Consider the following 27,824-nt stretch of genomic DNA (forward strand, 5'->3'; position numbering starts at 1 on the left):
AGACAGTGGAAACCCATGACGAATAGAACGAATCGTGGACGAAAATTAAAATTGCCTGCTTTTCGTCAATCGCACGCAGCTTTTCTCTCTGTCACAATTCCTCTTCGGCGTTAAACAAGCTAGGTGGCGCAGCGCGTAGGCATGCATATAACCCATAAGTAGCATCGGCAGGTGCGCAAAGCCTGAACATGTTCATCGCGACATGCGCGATGGGCGGGAACTAGCGAAACCCTCTTCGGTTCGGATCGCCTTGGTCTATTTTTCCTGAACCCAGCACGACTCAACCCTAACCTAACCTCGTAGCCACGTTACACAACACGTTCTATGCTCTCCTCTTTGCCGTGTGTCGCGTTCACTTCTCTCTCTCACTTTCTCTATGCGTATCTCTCTTCTTCCCCTGACCCTCTACAGTTTCGTGATGCGTTTTAAACACCGTGCGTAACCCTCTGTCTCTCTGTTCGTCCGTACGTTCGTCCGTCCGTCCAGGAGGCGCGCGTCCAACGTCGTGTCGCCTCGTCGCATCCCATGCGGGCTCATTACGGGGCACGAGCCGTGCGCACGACCGTATAATACCGATAGGATAACCCCACAACGACCATCGTGCCGATTCGAGACCTGCTTTCCAACTCTTTTCAGCTCATGTGAAATTTATTCGTAAATGTGGAAAAATAATGAAACTAGTAGCCACAAGATGGTTACCAAGAGAATACGAATTCGTTACACCGATTGATCGGTTCTTCTATTATTTAATAATTTTATTTTATTTTTTTGTTTCTTCTCAAATACAAAGAGGGGTTGAATCAGTTTTTTTTTTTTTTTTTTTGCGTCTTACTTGTTTGGAGCATCGCATGTTAACTTGTGCTCAGATGATAATTTTCATTTTATTACCGAGCGAGTTGTGTCCGCGCGTACTGATGAGAAAAAGCTCTATGATGAGAAAATCTCTAAAGTGCGCCGGTGGCTGAAGAGTATGGGCAGTTAGAAAAGAAGAATTCCTGACACGTACGTCTTGTGTAGCTAATTATATATTCGGTGTTCAGAGATTAAATCTGGGTAAAAAATATTTGTATCTTTTGTAGTTTTTTTGTTTCATCATTTTTTGTCGCATTACTGCATGTCTCACACGGTAAAAACACATTATATTCAATTTGGTACCTACTTGTGAATGGCTATATTGATATTCCGTTCTTGTCTAATCGCATGAAATATTGTAGGTATTCGGCAGGGAATTGATTTATGAAGAAATTTCATATATTCAAGGTGAATACCATCGTCTAGGCTATAAGCTTTTGCCGTGCGTGAACAGTATTAGTGAAACCAAATACATTTTAAAACACAAATTCGAAATTTCGTAGAAGAATATTTTCATTCTGACATCGCAGGAATTTCAAATTCAAAGATGGGTGTATCGCGTGTATTACATAATATAATATATCATTGACATCACTTGTACATTGGTATTCATTCACTCAAGGTGTCATATAGATATCTTTTCGGGTGATAGAATCAACATCATCATCAAAGGAGTCTGTAGGCTATGATATTTTTCAAATTGAGCGAAACGCCTAACATAACAAGTTTTGAAGATAGTCTAAAACAGAGACGGGAACAATAAACTGAGAGTTGAAAAGTTGAATGAAAAAAAATCTGTGTCAGTGGGTGGAATAACGTGTTATTCAAGATTAGAAGTGGGTTAATGATTCCAAGGCCGACTTGTTGATCCCTCCAGGCTCATCTCGGTCGTTTTGCATCTCTGATGCAGCGAAGATTCCTCGACCAGTCATGGTTGTCGAGCCGGCAGCGAGTTGGTCGCGTGCCGCACGTTGAAGACCTTGTCCAGATATGCCGGTATTCGTGGAGGACGAATGCAATGTACGTTTATTATTTGAACTGTCTTCAGCTTCAATATTTTCCTGCATTTGTTTATTTATCTAACATTTTTTTTGGCGTAATACAACGAGGAAGAGAGAAATAATAGGAAGGGGAACCGAGAGCAAGAGAGGGGAGAAAAAACATGAGAAAGGGAAAAAATGAAGCCTGCTGCGCTATCTGATCGGTAACCCCGTGTACCCCGGGGGGTTCGCGGCCTCGTCTTCGAGGGGTTCGCTGCCAGGGTCAAATCGCAACCCCTTAGAAAATAAATAATATATATCGTTCGTGTCATCTACTTTGAGATACAGTCAGAGAAGAGTATGGTGTGTATAATATAAATGCACGGAGTCTCCGAAGAAGAAGACTCAGCTTGGTGGAGAGCTGAGTCTATCGTCTAGCACACATCTGCCAAGGCAGTTTTTCTTTTTCTTTCTCTTTGACATCTCAATAATAACGACGCAACAGAAGCGTGCCCTCAACCTCCAAGAGTGATCAGAGAGTCTCCAAACCTCAAACACAATCCTGTATTTGACATGGTAGGGAATATGAAATAAAAATATTCAACCGATTTCCTAAAAGTAATGAAAATCTGTCGGAAATCGGTCGATTTTCACAAGTTAAATCGTTCAAACGTTGGTAGAAGTAAAGCGAAAGAGCTCGATTTCAGCTCTAACAATGGTTTTGTGTTGAGAATGACCAGAAGTCGGTTCTGAAGACTCGCTCTACTTATCGATCTCAATTTTTTCTTGATTGAATTATATCACGGATTAACAGTTTCCTTTATACTATAAAACATCTGTTAGTTTTTTACCTTTTACGCACTTTGATTACCATAATTAATTGGTTTTAAACAGGCACCTGCCGATTTCAAGTCTCAGCATTCTCAAAGCAAGTCTCTGATTATTCATTGCGTGCAATTTACTAAGATAAGCACTCACTGTAATGAGATTAAAATAATTATCGACCAAATCGGTTAAGATGTGCACGTGGCATCAGTCTGTAATTATTGCTCACTATAATTCTGTGCAAGTTTTTGTTATTTCTGAATTATCTTGCACACGTTTTAACGTCTTCGCATTATGTGTCACTTTCTACATCGATATTCAATTCCCCGACGCCCACCTTGTCGCAAAGATCGGACCACCGCCGAGGAATTCCCCAGGGCAGGATCTCGGTGACATCCCAGGGGGTCCGAACCCCCGACCGTCGGGGTGGCGTTGATATTTCAATAAATCAGTAGAGAATTCCGTTCCTGCCCCGTGAGGCCGATAATTTGTCCGCCCACTTTTCCATTCTTTTCATCTTTCTCAGAGAAACCGGTAGCTGAGATCGGTATTCAAATTCGCGGATCGTTGGCGCTTTTTTTTCACCTTGGTTTGTCTGATTTTTTTCTCAGTCCAGATTGGTTTTAACTGAAATTTCCCTCCATTCGCTGTACTCGGCTTGCAGCTTGCGGTATACATTTATCATCATCATCATCATCACCTAGCTATACATATATAAATTTATATGTTGCACATAATGTGCAGGCGACGTGTAATGCATGTTATAAGTGCAAGCCAGTGCAGAAGCAGGAGCAACATGAGCAAGATAACCGCAGCAACGCCGCACCGAGACGCGGGACCATTAACAACTAGGAAAAATATCGCAGCTGCTACAAAACGATCGTGGATCTATCCTTTACAAGATTACGATCTTCGCGCACAACGCTATAACGCAAAGCTGCAGCCGCTTCTTCGGTTTACACGCATACTATCACGTTACAATTTATACACACCTAGGTAAAAAAAGTTGTCATCACATCTTGCAAAGTTCAACATGAAGGTTTGTAAAGTATAAAAATCTGGCGATGATCCATAATAAAATTCACTCAACTTTACAGAGGTATTAATTATAAAAGACCTAACTTTGGCGTGACAATTATAATCCAAGTAACTCTAGCGACCCCGATCATAAAACAATTATCTTATATGCTTATACACAGAAGTTGACTGTTTTACCATCGGAGCCCGTAGAGTTACTTAGATTACAACCGTCACGTCAGAGTTAAGTCTTATATTTTTATAATCAGCCTCTTTAAAGTGAGGTGAATTTTATTAGGGGCCATCGAGATGATAATGAGGTTAAGGAAAAGGATAAGGAGAGACTAAAAACGTGTTAAAACTCTGAAAACGAATGAACATTCAAGGTAGTGAGTGCTGAACCACTAGCAGGTATAACCTAAGGAGCTGGTGTAGGATACAGTGGCACTTGTCAGGGGTAAATAAAACGGCACATACCTGTAACCGACATCTTAAGAGAAGAAGCTAGCTGAACTATAAACTGCGACAAAAGGACCTGACGCGGACCTGTGCATCGCTTTGGTATTACGTATTGTAAATAAAACCATCATTCGTCTAAGGTGTTTCCACGGTACTAGTGAGTCCCGATGCTCTGCGGGGACCAAGTATAACAGAGATCACGCATACTGAGAGCGCCAAAAGAGAAAGAAAGAAAGAGAGAGAGAGAGGGAGAGAGAAAGTCGAGTTTTTCTCATTCAGCAAAGGAGACGATACCTACGAGACGGGGTCGCCCAGGAGACCGACGACTTACCGGTGTTCAAGGCGCTGTTTGGGGTGTCGCCCATTGACTCCTGAGGGTACCGTGAAGGAGAGAGAAAGAGTGACTCGGGCACAAAGCGTCCCGTCAATGACTGGCCCTCGGAATAACTGAAGGAGCGATGTAATCGCCTGGGAATGGCAAGATTCCGCGTTTTATTCCTTTCTTTCCGTTTCTTCCTCTCCCCTCCTTCAAGGTTCCCATTGTTGGTTGTTAGGACACCCTGATACAGTATTATTATGTATACTTGATCCAGTAGTGAGACGCTAATGTGTCACGGTGTGTAGCAGAAATGATGTGGAAGGAGTGAAACGTGGTCATAGGTGAAAAAAACTAGTCGATGAAGAGATCCTCGCGCTTCATAGCTTCGTACGACACACGTGCACCACCCCCACGACCGCAGCTAGAAGCCGCCCATATTAGTGATCCATCACGGGGCCTATAAAAGGGCCTTATAGGAATCTTTTCAAAAATTTGGCTGGTTAGGTTATGTCGTACACAGTCGAGGCCGCACAGTGATCCCACATTTAATGTAGGTAACTTTCGTTATGAGAACGTTTTTTTATATATATATATATCTATATATACCCTATTATGCGGCGATCAGATAAGACAAGTGAGGAAGAGCTGCATATCCCCAACGAAACGCCCGCACGCATCATTCCTCCGCGATATTATATTAGACGAAAATATTGTATTATATAGCCGATTGTAATGGGACGCGGAGCGAGGTTCTTCGTGGAGGGTTTTTATCCTTTTTTTTTCTTTTTTGTTATTCACACGAAAAAATACCAGACGTCTTTCAGCGTGTTCAAAACGAGGAAGTCAACTCACAGCCAACCCTCATGCAACGCGCGTCAAACCAAACGACAACTAAAGAATTATCCTCTCTATCTAAATTCACTGATTCAGGGAAGGGGAGAGCTGGCTTCGCATCCAGGTGCCAAACCCGCGTTCATCACTTCACCAAATCACCCCAAGTATTTCCCTAACTTTCCAAGAGTTTTTTTTTTTTTTGTCTTGTTCTCTTCATCTTACGATGCTTTAATCCGGTCACTGGATACTAGACATAGTAGCCGACAGCGTTGAACTTCACTGCAGTTAATAATAGCTATTTATGTGGCATGCCCGTAAACCGCCTGTTTTTTTTGGCAAGGATAAAGATTTCAGGACGAGCTGAAGGCGAGCCGGAAGCGAGTACTGAAATTATCCGAGTCAAAAAACGGTTTGCGGGCATGCCACATACAATATTTTTTACGGTATGGGCATTAAAAAGCAAAACGAAGAGTGAGGTTATGTCGCGATCTGTTCGACGAAGCTACTTTATTCGGCAGTTTGGAATGCGCACTTCGAACTGCGCATCAAAACTGCGGAATAAAGACTTTATTCCACAACTTTGTTCGCTGCCGTATAAAGCATCACTTTACGGAACGAAAACTGCCACAAAAAGTGGACTTTTCAATGCCCATGCCGTAAAAAGTGAATTTACGCTTCTCGATGCTGGTCACTGTGCACATTCGGAATCGGTTAATCGATACTTGTGAAAATCGTCTGTAAAAAGAATGCATTTTCCATTTAACAATTAATAGCTGCATCATACAAAATGCTTCAAAGCGTTATGAAAGCCGTCTGCTGCGTTGCAAACGTTGTCATCGTCACTTTAGAAAGTTGCGACACACGCCCGTGACGTATTAACATTGTATACCCGATATAATGTATTATTGTTATTTCGATATGAGGAGTGACCGAAATCCCGAAATCAGAATGACAATGGGTTAGTCCAAACGCGCAACAACTTTTAACCATCCCTGCACTCGAGCGAAGCCGCAACAGGCCCGTTGAGTGCGTTGGTGAAAAACAAGCATTGTCAGTAGGTATGTGCCAGGGGGCGGGAGTTAACAGGATTTTCAAGGGGGTTTTTGCCTATTTTTCTGACGAGTACCCACCGCATTGTTCGCCCTAATATCGTTACACTTCACTCCCTCATGCCGAATTTCTTTACCCTATATTGGTTAGCCAAATCGTATTCGTCGTTCCAATTGAATAAACAATTTTCAAACCGTTCGAAACAGTTATTCTTTATTACTCTGTCATTTTATTCAACAGTCAATAAGTCAGCAAGAATATTCTACTTTTCGTGAAGATACAATCAATATGTGGATTTCAAATAACGCTTAGTCTGAGGATGGTATTGAATCGATTTCAGGATTGTACAAGCCACCAAAACGCCAGTAAAATCCACGATGAACCTTCAACTCAGAATTGTTGTCCGGTCTTAACCGTAACTTGGTATGATTTGTATTCACTCCTCGTTTTCTGATCGAGGAGTTGGAACTAGCTGGCTGGCTGGGTTGGGGTGGGTGTACAGTTTCACCGTGGAGCCACGATCGTTGCATGTGTGTGATGGTGTAGAGTAAAATGCGTATTGAATTGTAGGGAACGTATAACGGCGCGTGTCTGCAGCATTGGCACGGCAGTCGAGTGATAGTCCAGGTGATGGGGAGGACAGCCGTAGCTATGCCTGTACATGCAGTTCCGTTTTCCTTCCAGTGAAGGAGGAATAGCTTGCTGGAATGGTCGGGACCCGTCTTTCTCTCTCAGTTCGATCAGCTAGTCGACTCTTGTAGGCATGCGTTGAATCGTTGGTTAAGAGCTTAGCACTCGATGAAAAACATATGTTTGGATCGTCGACAATGCCGGAAGCAACGCGAGCCGATGGGTACACACAACTACGTTCCTAGGCATAATTTGAAACACCACCAAACATGTCCTTACCGTTATTGTATCACTATTGCTTGAATCATACTTTGATAGTTCGTATCTATTTATCTACCGCGCTTATACAGGTAGAATCGAAATTCAAGTGGGGCTCGTGCTTTGATGACGCATTTAACCTCAAAACAAACGGTCATATTCTAACGAATGGCTTCTCCATCAACTATGGTACAAACTGTTTAACAACCCTTTTAGTGAGTGTTGAATTGAATTTCGAACAGTTTCTGTATCCATTTACTTTCGAAAAGTATTGAATAGATATTCTATAAAGCACTTGTGTCTAAGTTCCAAATTTCTCGATATACTAATCGAGGCTATTAATGTGGTGGCGATTGCGAATCATTTTATTACGGCATCGTCACAGTGTTCGGAGGTATATCTATAGATATATGTACAGAATGACCACTGGAGCCCTGCTTCACAGCCTCTTGATTTCCGTGTCTCAGGTCCAGAGTCAAGTCCGGTTTCCTTATCTACCGCCGTGCGAGGAGTAGAATTGATCCTAGGTTCCTCCGCGAGCTAGAGATCGAGCTTACAGTTGATGGCTGTTCATCCCTCACGGATAATCCCAACCGGGGAAAAGCTAAGTCCGCTATGGACCGCGATAATTACCGATAACACTTGTGGTCCTCCTCGTCTCAATTCCTACCAGGCTACGGACAGAAGAAAATGTTCCCGTAAAAAAGTTCAGAGAACCGTAAATCGACCTGCATACTTGTTCTTCCATTATTTTTCTCTATTATTCTCATCACTGGCTGAATGACGCCAGTGATGAAATGAAAATTATTGTTCAAAGTTACGTTGATGACTAGTGCAGTGAGAATTGGTTAATCTAGTCAAGCAGTATTGGATTATTGGATGTGTGAACGGCGTAGAGACGAAGCTTCGCGAGTTCAGGCGTCTTAACCGGTTGCAGTTTTTAGTGCGTCTGTCAGACTGCTGACATAATATACTGCTATAGTGTCTGAAAAAAATCTTCACGGTACATAGAGACGTTGATATATCGAGAGATCTTGAAGTAACAGTTGAAAAAAGAGAATAAGAAGATGAAAACTGTGGTAAAAAGCAGAAGGTAGGTACTTTAAAGGCAGATGCGGCTTACTCCGACCGCAATATTGTGTCTAACCTAACCCAACCTAACCTATGCGCAAAGTACTCGCGTCTGCAGTTCGCAATTTAGTGTCTATTTTTTTTTTCACTTTTCTGTTGGACGGGTGATCGAATGAACACGCTGAAAGCCAGAGCACCAGGTGCAGTAGCTACGTAATTGCTGCAGTATTGTAAACTCGATGCTCTGGCAATCACACATCACGCAAACCGGCTCTGCAGACTGTATCACGATCATTTAAGAAGATAATGAATTGCAGATTGTCTCAAAGACGTTCGGTTGGGATAGGTTAAGCCGCTGGTTTGTCGGTTATAACCGAATCGCCAGCTCGCAACCAGTCCGGCTGGTATTACTGACCTATGCTCACACCGTGCTGCACGTACGGCAATCCGGTATTCATACTTGCTTGCTTACGTTATAAGCGCTGCAAAGCCCCAGAGAAAGAGAAAGAGGACTCGTGGGAGAGGGGGAGAGAGACGGAGATAGGCGTGATAGATCGTCCACCTGGCCCATGGCCCTTAAAGCCTACGGAAGACTCCATCCCCTCACTTCTCGATTATTATTGTCTTAATGATTTCTTTCTTGTTTTCGTTTTTGCATAAATTTTCTTGACAAACTCTCGAGTGTTGTATAAACGTTGAAAATGGAAAAACATAAAAATTATCACGATTTCATGAAGGTTATGTAGAACGTGAAAGTAACAAATGATGATCTGAGGACGATCAAAAATGCAGTGAAGGAAACTAACAACATTACAGAATGTGAAAATCTTGAGAGGAAAGAATGAGGTGGAAAAAAAAAAAAAAATTTACAGCAACGGGAGAGAAGGGGAAAGAATTTCCCAAGCTGGGTATGAAAAGTACTTACTCTAGTACTCCGCTCTGCGACCCTGACGTGACACGAAATCGGAACAAATCGAAATGAAACGATAAGTACGTAGGTACTCGAGAGTCAAGAGCTCTTCAAGAGTGTGTGAACCAGCGCGGTTGCTACAATAACTATGCCATACTATGTTACATGTATTCAGTATACGAAAAACTGCGGTGATGATCGAGGGCTCTTCTCGAGTCTCGGCTATTTCGCATAATAATAATAATAATTCGCCAAGTTCTACTATTTTGTATAATTCATTTATTCATTTATCATCAGAGGTTTAACATATTATTGGCATAAAATTGAATGAAAAAATGAAAATATAAAATAGTGATTCATCGTGGGAAATGGAAAAAGGCTTTGACACACATATTTTGACGTTTAACTAGACTTGGTGGAATTTTTAACAAATTTCGTAATAACAGCTAATTAAATTTTGCCCAATATTTTATAACCTAAGTTTTTTTTTAGTTTCTCTCTTCACTTTTTCTGATTACTATCGTTTACTCACATGTTTTTTCCTTCTCCTGTTCCATTTTCAGTTTTTTCGGTTTGGAACGTGTATGGGAAAAAAATTTTAATGGCTACGGGTTGTTTTTTCCACCTCTCATTCACTCCAGCAATGGGTAATCCTACCTGCGTGCGGTTGACTCGCGCGTGAAAAAGCGCTCGGCCCCACATCTCTCCGCAAAAATTTTTACCTCATACGACCGCGCAACAACCCCCCGCACTGTTTGGACAGATTTGATTTTATCGCGGTCCCCTGCAACCACCAATACACGCGTGTATATACCTGTATCGACCTATACATACACGATACTTTTGTACAAGTATAACACATCGTCACCGTAAGGACTCGACTTTTGAGGCACGGTGTGGAGAGTGAAGAGAAAGAGAAAAAAGAGGAGAAATCGTACCGTATATGGGAGATAAGATCTGCCCTCTATACCTCCGCATGTAACGTTTAAGCATGTACCCACCGTATAAGTAAATCATTATTTTTGAGGGGTTGTACCGAAATCTGTATCAAGAATACCACATCGATCCCGTATTCGATATTAGGCAGTTGATTGGTTGAATTTTTCAACAGGACATGATGCTGGTGGATTTCTCCGACCATGATCGAGAATAACGGTGACAGAGAATTTGTTTACCAATCCAACAAGCTGCGATCAATTAAAATTAAATGAACGGTACATGATTTTGGTGGTAGAAAAGTTTGGTCGATTATAATTGATTGCCTTAACGAAATCCAAATTGATTGACTTTAGCTGCATCTGTTCGTAGCTTCTTGTCGAGAATGAACACCTGATAAACTCCTTTTACTGAAAATATTGGAGAATGTTTCGTATGATCAAATTCAAACGTAGTTAAGGCGAGAGATACCTTCCTGGGGTAAAAGCCTTAGAGCAAAAGCACAAAGAAGACTGCCCGTCGCGTAATTCGTCCGATATTTGATTGACGCTCATAACCTTCGCGACCGTCGCTTTCAACACTATAGAAGCGCACCTTAAGTAACAGTCGTTGGTGCCCACATATCGGGGTCGTATTTCGACCCTGATGGATTGAGAGGAGGAGAAAAGCGTAAGAACGCTAAGAAGGAGGATCAGGATATGGACTGTTATAAAATCATTCGTGTATAGAGTGAATATACGAAAACATGAAATTCGTCAACCGGAAACGAGATTGAACAGGTATTAGACATTCTTTGGCAAATCCAGCTCATGTACTATAGCTACAAATCGTGATTCTCTTCTTCGCCACACGAGCACAGGGAAATAGAGCGCTCAGTGTCCAGATTGACGCTTTTGACATTCTCATGTCATCTCGTTCCATTCTCAGCTCGCAGGTCTAATTCCATCAGTTGCGAGTTCACAATTCAAAACTGTGAGCAATGGAGTGGAAAACCCCGTGGTTTTGAATTTCATAGAGGACAAGCGTTTCGAGAGTTTTATGCTAATCGCGGTAGCATGTGAAAAAATATCTCACCACTTCCAGTTTTGAGGGAAAAAACGGAAGTCTGGTTCACTTTTGTAAAAATCGAGTCAGTTTGAATGGAGAAACAATCATTGAATATTGCAGCTTCTATGGCCACCTTGAATGCTTACAAACGGCGTTATAACGGCACGATCGTACTCATAGATTCTTCAATGTGCTGAATGCCGCAACCGATATTTTGAGGAGAGCATCATCATCATCATCATCATCGCATCGTGGTATATATTTTAGCAAAGGTATACGGGCCACTTGAGGGCTTCGAGTAGTCGTCTTAAGGGTGTTTTTAAAATACACTTATTCCACAATGAAATACAGTGCCCAACCTAACCTGATCTCTGCCTTAACTACCTATACCCCTTTGTAAGGCAGAACGAGCTCGTTCAACCCTCCTTGCAGAAGGTACACATACCGACGTCCATTATAAACACAGTAAGAATATCATAAGTGTAACCGAATAGTTGGTTAAACTTTTATTCTCTTTCACGCAATGCAAGAATAGAACACAGAGAGTCGATGAAAATTTCAATCACAGTTATTCCAATATCAATAAGAACAATAAATCCTGGCAAACCGGATTTGAATGGAATCGGATTCCTCATGTTTTTGAAAACTTTTACGTCGTTTCTCAAAATACCTACAATTTTTTGTAGCAACCATAATTTAAGCTCTTATTTTATTGACTACTTAGTTTCTTTTTTTCCCTACAATTGATCGTGATCATCACTTTATACAACTATAGATGTGATTTAGATTCCCTTAACAAATATTTTGGCATTTTAGGATGCTCGGTTCATTAGTTACTACATTGTGCCGTTTGTAAAAATCATCGTGATGTGTCCAGTTGCAGATGCAAATACCACCACACTGGACACGCTGTCCGATATAAGGAAAAACTCCCAATTCCCTTGCATGTCCATGATGATTTATCATACCTAATTTATGGACTACGATATACCATATACCGTTTGAAGCGCCAAATCTCGCGTGTTTCTCTATTTTTCTATGGACCTCTAATTGCGACTGGACCGAACCCCTGCGAAACCTCCCTACGGTGACCCTGGTTACACATAGTCATTGTTATGCGTTCAAAACACCCTAAAACGAAGAGAATTCGGATTCATTCATTTTATCCATTTTCACCAGGTAAAGAGAGATGAAAATCATTACTTTCCAATTTTTCCTTAAAATAGGTTTTATAATTATTTATTTTTCTTATTATTTATTTTTACTTCTATTTTCATATCACTTAAAACGACAAGCCATAGATGTAAAATATATTTCTCATGGTAATGAAGAAGAGAAAAATGGAGAAGAAGTGGAAAGTGAAAGAGAAAAGCCCAGAAAAATACTTGTATAAATAAAATATTATACTCGATCCGGAACAAAAATCCAACCATCTATGTATACCTATATATACGCGTATGTTACACAGTGGTGGAGCATTCATATCGAGTAGCGAATCTTGAGTGAGAGACGCCCCGCTGCGCATTTGTGTTGCTGCTGCTGCGTGCTCAGAACGCCTGCCTTCGAGGCAGCCCTGTGCCTGCACAGCCACCTAGATCCACCATTGAATGGGGCTACTGTTCAACTAAAGACACTCAACAACCATTGTGATTTTTCGGCCCTTCTCGATCCGCACTGCTGCTGTTGTTACCTTCGGTCTGGGTATACATGCATGCACTGTGCCATATCCTACATGCCTGCCAAAAGTAAAAGATGGAAAAAAATGATCGAAAGCAGCAATAGCAGCGCAAAAATACCATTGTAGTGAACCGATTGTATCGAAATTTGTTCGAATTTGGGGTACACTTACGCGCTTTTCTTGAAAAAAGGAAGAAAAAATCTTGAAGCTGAAGGTTTTTTTTATGATTTTTTTGCCTTCCAGTGTTCACGAAAAGGCAGAAGCCAACAAGTCGAGCCTGAGTCGATATCCTTGAAGTTTCTTTTCCTTATCTTAGATCGTAAATGATAGTGTTTTCTTATATTATCTTCTTCGACTAGATTCTAGAATTGAAAGAAGAGAAAGAAAGGATAACATCAAAGAGATTTGTTGTCCTAGAAAATTGTGAGCGTGCGAATTAAAAAAGAACCCAAAATCCTAAGATAAGTGATGCTCAGACTTCTATCCATATAAAGTAACACGCACATGTTTACCAGAATTGTCATCACGAGATTGGTGGAATTTTATAAATAAATATTAAATCTAATTTAAGTATGGTTTCGCGGCTTCAACGATCAATTTCTGTACTCGAAATTCGTCGGTGTTCTGTCGTTAGTTGTAAGTTAATTTGTGAAAACCAACCTTACCGGCGAATGGTAACTAGTGACCGACCGCGCTGCTTGTTGGTGTTCAGTAAGAGACCGATGGTTGATGCAATATGCATACATGACTGCGTAGCAGTCGATAATTTATTGTCGAGGGAATCACCTGTGCATGTATCTTATGAACATGCTTCTAATTAATTTATCACAGTAGGTAAGGGTCAGTTTATTTTTTTCTTGTTCCAGTTTTGGTAATCGATGAGTTGAAGAGAAAGGAAGACGATAAGAACAAAAGTAATAAACTCGCTCCGCAACTCAAGTTAGCTTCATCCTAAAACCGATATCACTCTGTTATACAAGCAATAAAGACGATCATATTAAGGAATATGACTTTCCGATCGGAGGAAAAGTTTGTCGAGATACCAGAGGTCAGCGACGATGGAGTCAGGTAAGAAATTCTGGGGTAAAGAGAAACAGGGGGGAAAACAAAGAAAAGTCGTATAATTGGGTTCAAATTTTGAATGAACGGTTTATATCAATTACCACCAGGAACCTAACGATCCATCGAATAGAGGAACTCACCTTGAAATTGATCGAGGAAATAAGTTCGAGAACTTTTCCCAAGCTGACTTACAAGGAGGCAAGAAAAGGCGGTAGAATAGCTGAACTTGAGGATAGCGTTGGACAATTTCGAGACAGACAAACCGACGCTCGAAACCTGAACGATTGTGCTTTGGATCTGTTGACCTCATTCGATAGCTCGAAATCGTTGAGTTGGATCGTTGATGACGAAGAAACTCCGCCGAATGACATCGCGCAAAATCCTGTGAATAAGGATTTGGAATCAGAAAAGGATCCTGACGCTAGCAGATCGATAACTGTGGATTTCAGGCGAAAGAATAGCAGAAAGAACCTCGCTCTTCTCGTCACTCTTATGTCCTATGTTCATAAAATGCTTATTAACCGTACCAGCAAAACTCGGCGATCCCTCTACTACGAACTTCAATCCGAACGCAACTCTGCTGGACTCGCTAAGAACCAACGAATCCTCGATACCGCCGTCAACCATGTTGCCAGCCTTCTAGAATGCTCACCATGGGAATTGGGTGAGATTCATGCATTTTCTATGTTTTTCAGCTTATTTTTCATCTTCTTCGCATCCTTTTGTGATTTTTTTATTTCACTTTTCATATTCTTTCAACAGGTCTTACATGTATCTCCTTTTCCGATTTTGATGACATTTCTTGTAATCTTTAAACTGGTCCTCGTGTTCCTCTTCAATTTCTCATTTTCAATATTTTCCATAGTCTGATTTACTCTCTTGAACCTCTTCAACTACTTCTTCATAATCCTCATGACGCATAATTAATAATTCATCAACCTTCCAAATTTCCATTATTCGTACCTCTGACTTAAATTCCCATCACATATTTCAAATCCTGATTAGGTTTTACCGCGACGAGTAAGGGTTTGGTATACGGTGACTTGAGTTTGACTTTCTCAAAAGAAGATTTGGTCAGCTGTGAAGTTGCGGGTGGTGTTCTAATACCGCAGAACGTCAACCGAGTCACATCGGCTCGAACCTCGGCCAGATACGTTTTGGTGGTCGAGAAGGACGCCGTGTTCCAAAGACTCATCGGCGAAGAATGCACACAGTACCTAAATTGCATTCTAGTTACCGGAAAGGGTTACCCGGACGTCAACACGAGGATGCTGGTCAACTTCCTTGGCAACAAGCTCAAGCTTCCGGTTTACGTTCTCGTCGACGCCGATCCGTTCGGGATTGAGATCATGTGCATTTACAGGTTTGTCAAGACTCCTCTGGTCCCTTTTCCCTTTCAATTACTCCTCCAATTTCTTACCCCCTTGAAGATTTGGATCAGCTACTCGATCGCGGGAAGATCGGCAACTAGCTTTCCCCGATGCTCGATGGATTGGGATCCATCCATCTGAGTTCTCCGCCCTTGGTCTCTCCTCCAAGCCTCTCGTTGCCTCGGATAAAGCCAAAATAGCCGGGCTCAAGAGCCGTGGATACGTCGATGAGACGATTTTGGACCAGCTTCAGCTACTGCAAGCTGGAAAAGTCGACATCGAAGCTGTCGCTGGTCTCTCAAACCGATTTCTCACCACCGTCTATCTTAGTAGTAAAATTTCTACCGAAAATTATCTATAATACTTACTAGTATTCAGTTATGAACAAATTTCATTACAACGGGTTTTTGTTCATAATTACTATAAGAGGAAATAAAATATACAGCCTTGGCGCGTTTTAAAGGACGTCAACAATGGATCAAGTATACAACAGTTCTTTCACACAATATAAGGCCACAACGGAAAGAAGGATTTTCTGTCTTTAAGTGTTTGTTAAATTTCTTAAAGCACTTGGTGCCTCTGAGGATAAGTTCGAGGACCCTCGGAATCTTCATTGTCGTCCAGAACAATGAGCTGGGGTATTTTCCTAAAAGTACCCAAGTAAATAACACTCGAAAGGCTTTGAACCGAGGCTGATGATCGAAGACGGGGAAGGAGTCGCTCAGCCAGCAGAATTTTCTCGATATTTCGAAGCTGGTTCCTGAAGGTAAGAAACCAACAAAGATACACGTGCTCAAAAATTAGATCATTTTCACTTAATGGTATGAAAAATTGAAATTCTTATCCTCACCGACGATTTAGTCGACGATTTCGTTTCTCTCTGCAAATCATCCTGAAGTATGATGCTTTTTTCTTGTTTATCTTCGAGGTGAGCCTCTTTGTTTTTTTTCTACGACGGAAGATTTTCCTTTTCTTTATACCCGGTTCTCTGTATATACCGTTCCTCTTTGTATCTCGCGGTGAACGCATTGCTTATTTGTGTTTATTCCCTTGTATGTAATGGGTTTTAGGCGGACTAACCTAGTTTCAGAAAAATTTCGGCATAAAATCTAAACAGAATTTGTATTCACTAAAAAGTACTATTTCCACTAAGGTACGCATATAATATCGGAATATATTTTATTTAGGACGATATCGTCAATGCGTTGATAATTAGTAAGATACAATCATAAAAATGAAAGTATTTAATATGACTAAAGAATAAATAACCTGTATTCGGTTGATTTTGACGTGCCGATGATTACTGACAGAAAAATATTGAAGAGCAGAATCGATTTTAAAAATCGATCGACATCGACTCGAACAAATACCAATCGAGAAATAGAGATCCTCGTACTGTTTTATCGACTTTGTAGATCTGTCGGTAATATACCGATGGTAACTTTTTTCGATCCAGCTTTTCTTGCGTGTCTCTCTTTGTTTGTCACATACAATCTACGAACGAGAGTGGGAGGGATGATCAAAGTGAGTTGTGCTTATTTTTCAGGTAATGTAACAGTTTATTGAAAACAATTTTTTGTCGACGCAGCTTTCGTGCTGCATACGTACGTTAGGCGAGTATCGCTGATATTAAAAAACGCAGAATAATAACACGATTATATTGATTATCCTGTTGGGCGTATTACACGAAATTTCTTCTTTTATTTTTTTTTTCTCTCTCTCTTCTTCTCTATTTTTTTCTCTTCTTTTTTCATTATACGTAGTTAACTATCATATAATTTATTATATATGTAGTATAGAATATACATATATACATATTATTCAATACTTGTATGTATATATGTATGTATAGTATACATAACGATCGACGGAATCGGTATGCATATACTCACAAATTATTTGTTGCTGTTTTTTTCTTCCACGCTTGGTATGAATATATACATACATCGTTACATTTTCACACTTATTACAAAGTTTTAGAAGAGCAGTATGAAAAACTGTGAATAAATTTTGATACAACGGTGAATAAAATGTGGAATTTCAAATCGGTGGAAGCATAATAGTTTGTTTTAATTGATTCTGCATCGTGACAGCAAACAATAATTAAAATTGCACTAAGCATTTATGGTTGTTTTTTTTTTTTTATTTTTTTTTTATTTCATCAACCTTGCTTCGAGTGCTTCAAAAGTAATCTTCCTTTACTTTTATCTCATACGATGATAAAATTCGTTACATACATATATGTATGTATAAACCCGGAAATATTGATACATTATCGTCTACCGATTCCGTGGATACAATTTCTTTTTAAACAATATTAATAGTAGGTATCCTTAAACTGGAAGTAGGCCGATTTTTTTCAAAAATCGGAGCTTTAATTATTATTATGATTAATGTTATTACTATTATTATTATTCATTATTCCATCATATGCATGTATACATGTATACATATATATGTATATAGCCTAGCAAAGGAAACACATTTCACCAACAGCTATCATAAAGATATACATATACATATATATGTATATATATATATATATATATATATATTTACGTATATAATATGTTATTACAGTAAACCAATTCTATGCGCTGCTACAAAGATTCTTTCTTGTTTTTTATTTCTCCTTTTATGTTCTTCAATAACTCAATATTCTTTATCAATAATATCATTTTCATCATTATCATTATTGATTATTGATTAACGGTATTGTAATAATTTATTGAATTTTATCATCATTATTATTAGCATTATTATTATTACTATTATAATCATCATCATCATTATCATCATTATTATTATTGAATTTCTCATGGTTATCACATGAATATTATAATTATTATTATCGTTCTTATTATTAACGTTAGTCAATATCTACATTCATATTGTTAACTAATGGATTAATTAATTGATTGATTAATTAATAGTCAATTTGTTGTGATAATAGTTATAGTTAATAATTGATTGTAGTTGCTTCTGGGGAATTCAGGCTTCAGTTCAAAGGCGAGAATATAATAACCTTTAATTTTTTTTTTCTTTCTTTCCCTCTCTATATTCCTACCCTTTGCGTCTTTCTCAATTCTTTTTTTTCGATATTTTATCCTTCGTCGCTTTTTCAGCTCCGAATTATCATCTCAACGCTATTTAACCAATATAAATCGAATTTATACCTCGATATCCGGACTCACGCGGTCATTCCGGACTTCTGTGTTTTTTTTTGTTTTTTTTTTTTTTTCAATGTTTATTTAATGTACGTGTAATATGTATTATATATGAACAGGTAATATAATAAGGCAATAATCAGTTTAACATTATACATCTATGTACAACGATAATAACAACAACAACAACAACAACAACGATAATAATAAACATAAATAAACAAGTAATAATAATAATAAGAATAATAATAATGATAAGCATAACAATATTAATAATAATATCTATCTATCTATTTTTGTGAAAATTTCGAGCGTTAAAATTATTATCATTATTATTATGCTGACGAAATTATTGTTGTTTACATTTTACTATGACAGTTTGTTGGCATTGGATCACAATTTGAAATTTTTTCTTACTGCTAATTTCGTCGTTTGCATTATGCCGTTACGAATGATTGAAATTATTGACTTTGATTCGGTTCGCGCGTCCGTCCGGAATTTCCTTCGTTTTTTCTTCCTTTGTATTGGAGGGTATTTTTTTTTTTTATTTTATTTTTTTTATCTTTGTATTTATCAATTAATCATAATTAATCCTATACCGCTCGTAGCTCTCATGCACATAGCTGATTCACGTTATACAAGCGCTTCTATACACTTTTTAAAAAATTGTCTTTTTTTGTTGTTGTTAATAATGTGACAATAATTTGGTGAAAATTTTGTACATAAATTATAACAGTTTCAAACTAGTACTCAAATTTTTTAACGCACGTTGGATATCTTGATTAATTTTGAAGTTCTTGTTCGTTGTTCACCTTGAAATTTATCGTCCTTAACTTGGTTTTCAATTAATATCGCATTCTTTGTTCGTTTTCGATTCCATACTTTCAACCATCATTCGCATCGTTTTGTTAATTCTGTCTTAGTTTCGTGGCTGATTTTTTTTTTTTTTTTTTTTTTTTTACCCCGATTCTTTCGTCACTCACGATAGACACGATATTTTTAAGTACTATATACACTAGATTTCATGATAAACAGCCGAAGCAAGAAGTAAGGAAACAAATTTGAAAATTTGCATTTATCTAGACACAACAATTCGTAAACAATTAATAATACATGGATTTTAATCGTTTCAAGTATTATACTAACTTCGCTTTTGACAAGAATATATAACTGCTGTAGTATGTATGTATATATTTTTTATATATACATATATATTATATATATATGTATATATCTCTTTCTCTCGTCAAGTTTATTCAATATTTGCTATTTAATTTAATATGTTTATTTTTTTCTTTTTCTTTTTTTTTTTTTTTTTTTCTAAATTTAATTCTCCTCAGCTAGTTTTTATTTATTGTTTGATTAGTTGCACTAGCCTTGATTGTCGGCATAATTATGTAGAGGCTGCTTACAATTTCAATTATTATTTGTGTGTATACAATAATTACATGTTATGAAAGCAGCGTTACAGCGTGGCGTTGCCGCTTATCCCGCCCGAAAGAGAAGGTGAAAAAACATCGAAGAATTGAAAGAAGATAAAATCTTGAGAAGTAAGGAAGAAAAACAGAATTTGAGGCATTACGAAACGTATAGAAAAGAAGAAGGTTGAAAAGTTGAAGAAACGGACTTTGTAGATACGAAGACGAAGAAATAATTTTTTTAAATAATCGCAACGTTGTATTTCGATAGTTTTTTTTTTCTATCTAGACCCAAAAAATGAAACAAAGAAAAAATACACGCAATATAATCGATAATGATGAATAAAAATCATTCAGAAGAAATATTTTTTCGGGATTCAAGTATCTGGAAAGTGTCTTGAAAAGTTGAAGATAAATAAAAAAATTGGTAATACCAATGACGAAAAAATATTGAGACTGAAGAAAAAAGACTATTGAAAGTCATTCTGACAAATATGGCAGTCTACAGATAAAAATGATGAAGGATAAAAATTTTTTTTTGATCAAAAACCAGTATCGAAGACGCTTCAAGACGTTTGTCGACTCGGATTCAATACAACGGTTGTCGCGAACTCGTTAAAGAAAAAGGGACGCAGGATGTAAGGGATGGGAAGATTTCACTATTTGCAACATCCGGTTGAGTTCCTGAGGGTAAAGGAAACTGTTTTTCAAATCGTGATAATTCGAAAAACTGTATATAGAGTAGCCCAAAAGTTTTGGACACGAACAAACTGATGGAAAAAACAAAAAAAAAAAACAAAAAAAAAACAGAATCAGCAGAAATAAGGGAAATTAGAACCCAAGTATTGAAAAAAAATTATGACAAGTTACACGGGTGTTAACGGACGAATTTATAGGTCAAAATAATAAAAATTTTATATTCACGTGTAAGTTCGCTTTCTTCTCCTGAGAAGTCGATTCAAGGAAAATAAAAATAAGAATTTACAGACATCCTGTATGTATTTATAAATACGTATATACTACGCATTGTGTGTGTATACATATATATATATATATACGTACATAAAAATACATACATATTATACGTATTGTTTTAATATTAATTGTTCTTTGTCTTGTGATTTTTTCTTTGTTGCTTTCCTGTTGTTTTTTTTTACAATTATTTATACACTATGCATTAGACCCTACGTGGAATTTTTATTGTAATAATAATATATAACATTACTGTACATATACAGACTATATAGGCGCGAAGCTATACAACACAGTTTTTCTTACATTATATATATATATATATATGTATATACCTACGTAATGATAATACTAATAATAATAGTAATAATAATAATAACAATAATCATAATGATAATGACCAGTTAGAGGAGATGAGGATTTTTAATTTTTATACGAAGGTAAAATTGACGACGCCGACCGATGAAAATTTTTTCCTTATTTTTAACTTTAGCTTTCTTTGCTGTCTGTCCTTGTTTTTCCTTTTGCTTTGCTTAAAATTCAGACGTATATTATACATTTCGGGGATAATTGAGAGCTGCAGAAACAGGATGGGACAGCGATGTCGATTCAGTGAATAACAGCTTTCAAGTTTAATAATTACATATAAGGTATATCTTAGATATAATACGAATGCCGATTCGGCTTTACAGATATTATACAACCCCGTATATACCTACATATATATATTCAATTTAATGCATATTTGTACGTATATACGAATTGCCATATTATAATATGCCTCGAGGATACAAATAATGTGAAATGGAAATATTTGCAATTTTATTACATAATAATTTGTTATCTCGTAAGAACAATCTAATGCATTATTTATCATGTATAGAGTGGTTAGACCGATCCTTAAGATCGTTCGTTTTAATAATCACTCGCGACTTCATATTTCCTATTCTCTTTCGTTCAACAATTAGTTTAATTTCCGGGGAATTTACCATTACGAATGAAATCTGTCGACGGGTCGCGGAGGTTCAATAGTTTAGTGCCGAAGCGGGAGATATAGAAAGAGAGAAAGAGATGGAAAAGGTATATAATTAAAAAAAAAAAAAGAAAAAAAAGAAACACTTTCTCTCTCACTTATTTTTCCTTTTCGTCGTTGCTTTACTCGCAGCTGTATAGATATTATATATATATGTATATATACATACATGTATATGCTAGCTATTAGCCTCCGGGTATTTGGCTAATACAGCTCTATGACTTAGGTAGGCAGGTAGGCCTTTTCTTCGTACGCCACCTTGTAAAGAGGGTAATTAACCTCAGGCACTAGGAGGGATCCAGGGTGAGGCACTCGGCGAGAAAGTCCTCCATGGAACGGTAGGCGTGCTCGATTACTCCCGTCAAGTCGTGATCCTCATCCGCGTAACTCTGAAATTCACCTCTGATTATTAAGCATTCGATAAATAAAAAGATTCAGAGAATGAAATCGGCGTAAAAGACAATGTCTAATAAAAATGCAGACGATGAAGAAGTTGGATAAAATCATTATGAACACACGGAGCAACGTGAAAATTATTGTCAACATCGTGAAACGGATTAACAAACATTCGAAGGTGGTGAAATGAAGAAGATAAACCCGAATCATGCTCTGGTGATAATTTTTTTCCCAGGACATCTCCTGTGTACATACATATAAATCGTCGAGTAAAACTGCGTGAAAAGATAAAAAAAAAACAGCAAAAAGTTTGCTCACCTGATACCTGAAGATCACTCCAGCCTCTGACAAAGCTTTAGCAAATGCAACGCCGTGTGTGTAAGGAGCAGTGAGGTCAGCCAAACCATGGAGAAGGTAGAGACTGTGACTCGGGACCAGTCGGGCCCTCTGAGTGAGATCAGCCTCGACGTAACCTTTGTAATTTTCGGAAGGTGCGCCAAGGACTCGTTCCGTAAAAGCGGAATCTGAAAAGGACCGGAATCAGTGGTCCACATTGTTCAGTTATGAATTTAACATTGTTATTTATTGATCGACACAGTGCAACGCTTTCCCAGACATGAAACCGAGTCAGTTTACGATAAACAGGACTTTTCCTGTGGTCCTTCGTTGTCAATACAAGTCAAACCAAGCTAAAAACTACAAAAAACCAGTGTGATCGATTTTAAAGTGACGCTAACTCAATCCAGGGTGAATCGAGAGATGATTTATGGTAATAAAAAGGGTGAAACTCTGTTTCAAGCATGGATACCAGTCACTTCAAAGTGGGGAATATTTTTTCTAATGTTCTTCTCTGTCAATTTAGCGCTGTTTTCAGGGTATGAACTCACTGTAGTAAAGCCAGTCGGCGATAGGGCTAACCGCGACTCCGCATTTGAACACGTTTTGCTGGCTACCAAGGACCATGGCAGTTACATATCCGCCATAACCCCAGCCCCAGACTCCGACTCTGGTCTCATCGAGATACTTGAAGGTGTCGAGAAGGTGCCTGAGGACGGTGAGCTGGTCCTGGACCTCAACGCCACCGATCCTCCTGAATAAGGCTCGCTTTCCTTGACCCCTGGCACCCCGGACATCGAGTCTAACGTAGACCACGTCGTTGTGGCTGGACATGTACGTCCCCCAGTCTATACCGAACCTATCGGTCACCGCCTCGCTACCTGGTCGACCATTCACTTCCACCAACACAGGAAATGCTGCGTCCCGAAGCTCCTCTCGCCATGATGGAGGCAGCAGCAACTGGACCTGCGCTTTCCAGCCTTGGGGAAGTGGGATCTGAACAGAGAAAAGAGGATTGCTTATTTTCAACCGCCACATGGATGATTAGGTATGGATGATAGAACCATCAGAAACTCTTCAGTGATTGAGATCAGTATTCGAAACGCGTTTAAAACGAACTGCGAACAACTAGTTGCCTGATTAGTTACGTACGCACAACTAACCTCGAAACTCTTACGTGTTGGCAGCGCGAGTTGTGAAAGCTTATCTGCCCGTTGTACCCTGGCGTCGTAAAGCACCCTGACCATTTTGTGGGTTATGACCGAGTGAACACCGGCCAATGGAAGCCCGGGACCCTCGCAGTGCAGGACGTAAAACCCCTGGCCACCGCTCTCTGAGAATGGGCTAACGGAGCCTCCGAAGTGTGTGCAATTGGTGTAGTAAACTCTGATAAAACGAGAAATTAGATTAATACACTCAGGAAAATGTCCAAGACAGGCTCTTCTAGGTCTTCCTTGACTCACCTACTGCTCCACAAAACACCGCCGAGGTCGCATGTCACGCACAACGGTTCCAATCGCCTTGGTTCTTCCGTTGTCGGGTCCTGAACAACGTAAAGATGCCTTTGACCTGGCCTTCGCTCTCGCGTTCCCAGGTAGTAGACAAGATGAGCCTGAGTGTCCCAGGCGAGGATTTGGCTGACCTAAAACAAGTTGCACGGGCAAGAAGTTGAGGATTCGGCGAATGGCAAAGCCGAGTGACCCCATACGCACCTCGTAACGGCCGTGGGATATAACTGCTATCCTCTGCTGGGTCAAAGTCACGTGTTTAATGTGTGTGAAGTGTTCCTGACTGCCCTCCTGAACAGAGGCTAGGAGCAAGAAGCTGTCACCATCCGGGGCGAAAACCGGATGTGGTTGGGCGTCTAACCACTGCCCTTCCGGTGCTCGCTCTGAGTGCGTCTCCTCGCAGTTCCAATTCGGTGCGTGACATCCCGAGACTACTGAGAGGTTCTGGGACCGCGTCATCCATACTACAGATATTTGCGTCGCGTCGTTCCCCACCCAACCAGCCGATATGAGGTAGTATTCCCTGTAATTTATATTGATGGTCGACAAATTGACGGAAAAACGGCAGAACTGCCTCTAGAACATATCTTTGACCCTCTCAAACTGGTCAAACACTTTTCAAGATCAAGAGACGTCATTTGTTCTTTAGTGATTTCTGGACTAGAGGGTTTTGGACGCATGTGAAACTGTTTTGAAACCCTGAAGAGTATCTTCAAAACGATCGATTCACCTTTTCGCCCACAAATGGTACCCCTTAAATGAATCTTATCAACTTCAACCTCATCATCACTCTAATGCTTACTGTCCGTCAAAGATCGGTGGAGGCTTCAGCCTCGTTTTGGCGACTGTGGTGTTGGTAGCGTTCATGGCAGTCGCGTTGGCGAGGTCGACGAGCCACAGGTCGACTTCAGGATTGGGCGATCCAGGCGTCGGATACCGGACAGATCTCGAGGGAGGGAAAGTCCTTTGTCTGGACGATGAGAGGGGGCCGGCGTCAGAACCGTCCTGACCAACGGGAGTTCCAAACCAGGGAAATTGGAAAGCCGATACCCTGGTGTCATTGAACGATGCGAAGAGAATGTGAGAGCCGCTCGGGCTCGGCCAGACAACTTCTGACCTCGGCAGCACCTCTTCCTGGTAGAGCCAGTCCGGCACTCCGTTGTAGACAACACCAGGTATCCCAGTGTCCGTCAGACGTGTGTCCTCACCGGCCGACGGCGTCGCTCTTAAGTATATGTCGTTGTCCGATATCATCAACAATGATGTCGTGTTACCGAGCCAAGCTGCGAACTGCAACCTCGTTTGCTGCACCCTTGGTGACGCGTGGAGACGTAAAGGCGTGTGGTGGCTGGAGCGATGGATTGAAAAGTCGAGGTTAGTGTTTTGCATTTCGAGATATTCTTATTCAAGAAGTGAGAAGAAGAAATCATCTTTGTAAAGCATATTTTCGTTAATTTAAAGGTAGAAGAAGAATAACATGAAAATGGTCAGATTTTCCATGAATAAAATGAAATGAATATCATAGCAAGTGTTGAAAATGAGTAAAAAGTTGAAGACAGTATTAACGAATACTGTGAGTTGGGGAGATGGAGAAGAAAATTGATACGACGAAAAATAACTTGAAAAAACTGAGGAAAAAGACTGGTAATAGTTGCCTTGGAGAAAATCCGAGTGAATAGAACATGGTGTTGAAAAGTGTGGTGTAAAGTGAAGCTATAAATTTAATTATCGCTGAGTTACTCACTCGTTGGTGACGTCGTAAACGGTGTAATGTGCGGTGAAGCTGTGTCGAAAGACCTGCGGGAACGAAAATTAAAATCAGTAAAGAAAGAAGAGCAAGGCTGGGTAGTGAAAAGACGGCATTAGTTCAAACAAACCTCGATGGGTATAAACAAATTCGCAATAAACATTTTCATGCTCTATTTCGCTGAATGATCTGAATCATCTTTATAATTCTTCATAATATTTCTTTGAACTCCGCCCATCATACGAATACCCATACCTACGTCTGTGCCTCTATGTAACGCATCATCAACATCTGTTTACTCGGGAACGGAGGTCACGTTATCTAAGGATACGTGGTTATATATACCTACTACTACACTTCGCCCCCGAGTCAATGGCCAACAAATTAATCGAACACTTTGGAAGGAAAACAAACTCTCATTCTTTCTCTCTCTCTCTCTCTTCCCTTTTCGTTTTCTTTCTCTTTATCAGTAGTCAACCCTTCCGATAGCTCAGGGTGTAGGTTTCCAACTCAGATCATTTATAAGACAAGCGAAAGCCAGAAGGGAAAAACATTTTTTTAGTCAACTTTTTTGAATAAAGTATTGATGAAGTTCACGTTACGATAATCAAAAATTTCCAAAATACTGTGATTCATATATTTATTCCCGACTCTTCTGCGTAGGTTCATTATACACATATTATATATACAGTATATGCATTATGTATACATCTATACGCTCAGAGGTTGATGAGTATTCTTTCCCGCTCGCGTGATCAGGAGCTGTTAGAAGAAGCGGGCAATCAATTTTTCGGGAGCCAGACTTCAGCAGCAAGCGAGTAAGAGAGAGAGAGAGAGAAAGAGGTAAAAAGAGAGAGAGAAGATTTGCGGGGTATTAGTTTCTAAAAATATAGAATTAAAAGTTCCGCTTTTAATTAGCGCGGAACCGCCTAACTTTTTTTTTTACCGAGCAGGAAGAGAGAAAGAGAGAGAGTGAGAGAAAAGAAATCCAATAAACAAAACTAAAAAAACAAACCGGGGTGGAGGCAAAAAAAAAAAAAAAAGGTAAATGAATGGGAATAATAAAAAAGTGAGCAAAAATTAGCAAACCCGCGGTATAAGCAGAGTGCCTACCGTGGGTTATCGGTGGTAGAGGAGAGCGGAGGACTAACGCGAAACTTTTCTCAAACTATTATATAACCTGAGCCCCGTATATAGAGTATATGTATTTATCACGCTCGATTGAACGTGGTACCTACCCACCTCTCAGTCCGGATAGGTATATGGGCAGGAGGCGTTTAATATATTGCACCAACCTGCAGTCGATGTTATACATGGTTGGAAAGATGGAATGGCGCATATGCGCAATGCTAGACGAACTCGTATAAATTAATTATTCTGACTACCTTCCCCCGTTGGTCTAAAATTAATACCGATAACGATAGCGGGATTTTTAATTTCATCAGTTTACTCACCGGTTTGACATTGTGCTTGAACAGCACATAACGAAGGTCAGAGCTGCACTGGTAGCCTTGGACATTGAGCTGCCTCTGGAATTGGTCAAGATAGAATGCAAATCGGAAAATATTAATGTTGTTTTGGTGGGGCAGGGGAATAATGGGGGTGGGAGGGGGTTGAATGCTGTGTGCTTTAATTACACTCGCGAAACTCCGCGGAAGCAATCACAAGAAAACGTTAATCTGGATACTACGACTACACTTGACTTTTCTTTTCGATTTAACGTCCTTACCGAAATACATTTACATACATGAAATGTAAACGAGTGTGTATCTGTGTTTCTGCCGAAAAGCGCACCGAGGTGCGGAGCGGACTGGAGCGGTGCCGAGGGCGCCGCACCCCGGTGATCACCGCGCGGATCGATGATGCTCCGAGAGTTTGAGCTGGCCCTGGTATAAGGTCCTCGGCATGTGGGATAGCGTGTTGGCACGTGGCATGAGTTCTCGGTTTTT

General features: G+C 39.6%; 2 protein-coding genes across 5 annotated transcripts in view; one reads left to right on the forward strand and one right to left on the reverse strand.

Moving 5' to 3' along the window:
- Window positions 1-13,733: 13,733 nt before the first annotated feature.
- Window positions 13,734-15,755, forward strand: LOC124411025 (meiotic recombination protein W68). The gene is made up of 4 exons (XM_046889848.1): window positions 13,734-13,934; window positions 14,036-14,592; window positions 14,934-15,291; window positions 15,359-15,755. The coding sequence occupies exons 1-4, from the start codon at window positions 13,873-13,875 to the stop codon at window positions 15,657-15,659; spliced, it is 1,278 nt and encodes a 425-aa protein (XP_046745804.1). The 5' UTR covers window positions 13,734-13,872; the 3' UTR covers window positions 15,660-15,755.
- Window positions 15,756-22,001: 6,246 nt separating this feature from the next.
- Window positions 22,002-27,824, reverse strand: part of LOC124411024 (inactive dipeptidyl peptidase 10) — a 38,297-nt gene continuing 32,474 nt past the window's right edge. For all 4 annotated transcript variants that reach the window (XM_046889846.1, XM_046889844.1, XM_046889845.1 and 1 more), the window contains 9 exons: window positions 27,330-27,404; window positions 25,873-25,925; window positions 24,931-25,476; window positions 24,333-24,651; window positions 24,084-24,262; window positions 23,784-24,006; window positions 23,172-23,616; window positions 22,603-22,808; window positions 22,002-22,277 (listed from right to left, as the gene is read on the reverse strand). In XM_046889846.1, coding sequence (XP_046745802.1) covers window positions 22,176-22,277; window positions 22,603-22,808; window positions 23,172-23,616; window positions 23,784-24,006; window positions 24,084-24,262; window positions 24,333-24,651; window positions 24,931-25,476; window positions 25,873-25,925; window positions 27,330-27,404 — 2,148 coding nt within the window. In that variant the 3' untranslated portion in view covers window positions 22,002-22,175. The remainder of the gene's footprint in view (window positions 22,278-22,602; window positions 22,809-23,171; window positions 23,617-23,783; window positions 24,007-24,083; window positions 24,263-24,332; window positions 24,652-24,930; window positions 25,477-25,872; window positions 25,926-27,329; window positions 27,405-27,824) is intronic.

The sequence above is a fragment of the Diprion similis genome, chromosome 10 (genome assembly GCF_021155765.1).
Source record: "Diprion similis isolate iyDipSimi1 chromosome 10, iyDipSimi1.1, whole genome shotgun sequence".
Taxonomy (NCBI): domain Eukaryota; kingdom Metazoa; phylum Arthropoda; class Insecta; order Hymenoptera; family Diprionidae; genus Diprion; species Diprion similis.

Bases quoted from the DNA above. Each gene is read 5' to 3' on its own strand.
- LOC124411025 (XM_046889848.1), top strand. From the start codon at position 13,873: ATGACTTTCCGATCGGAGGAAAAGTTTGTCGAGATACCAGAGGTCAGC. The intron at 13,935-14,035 runs GTAAGAAATTCT...AATTACCACCAG, and splicing joins GTCAGCGACGATGGAGTCAG to GAACCTAACGATCCATCGAA. The intron at 14,593-14,933 runs GTGAGATTCATG...AATCCTGATTAG, and splicing joins ATGCTCACCATGGGAATTGG to GTTTTACCGCGACGAGTAAG.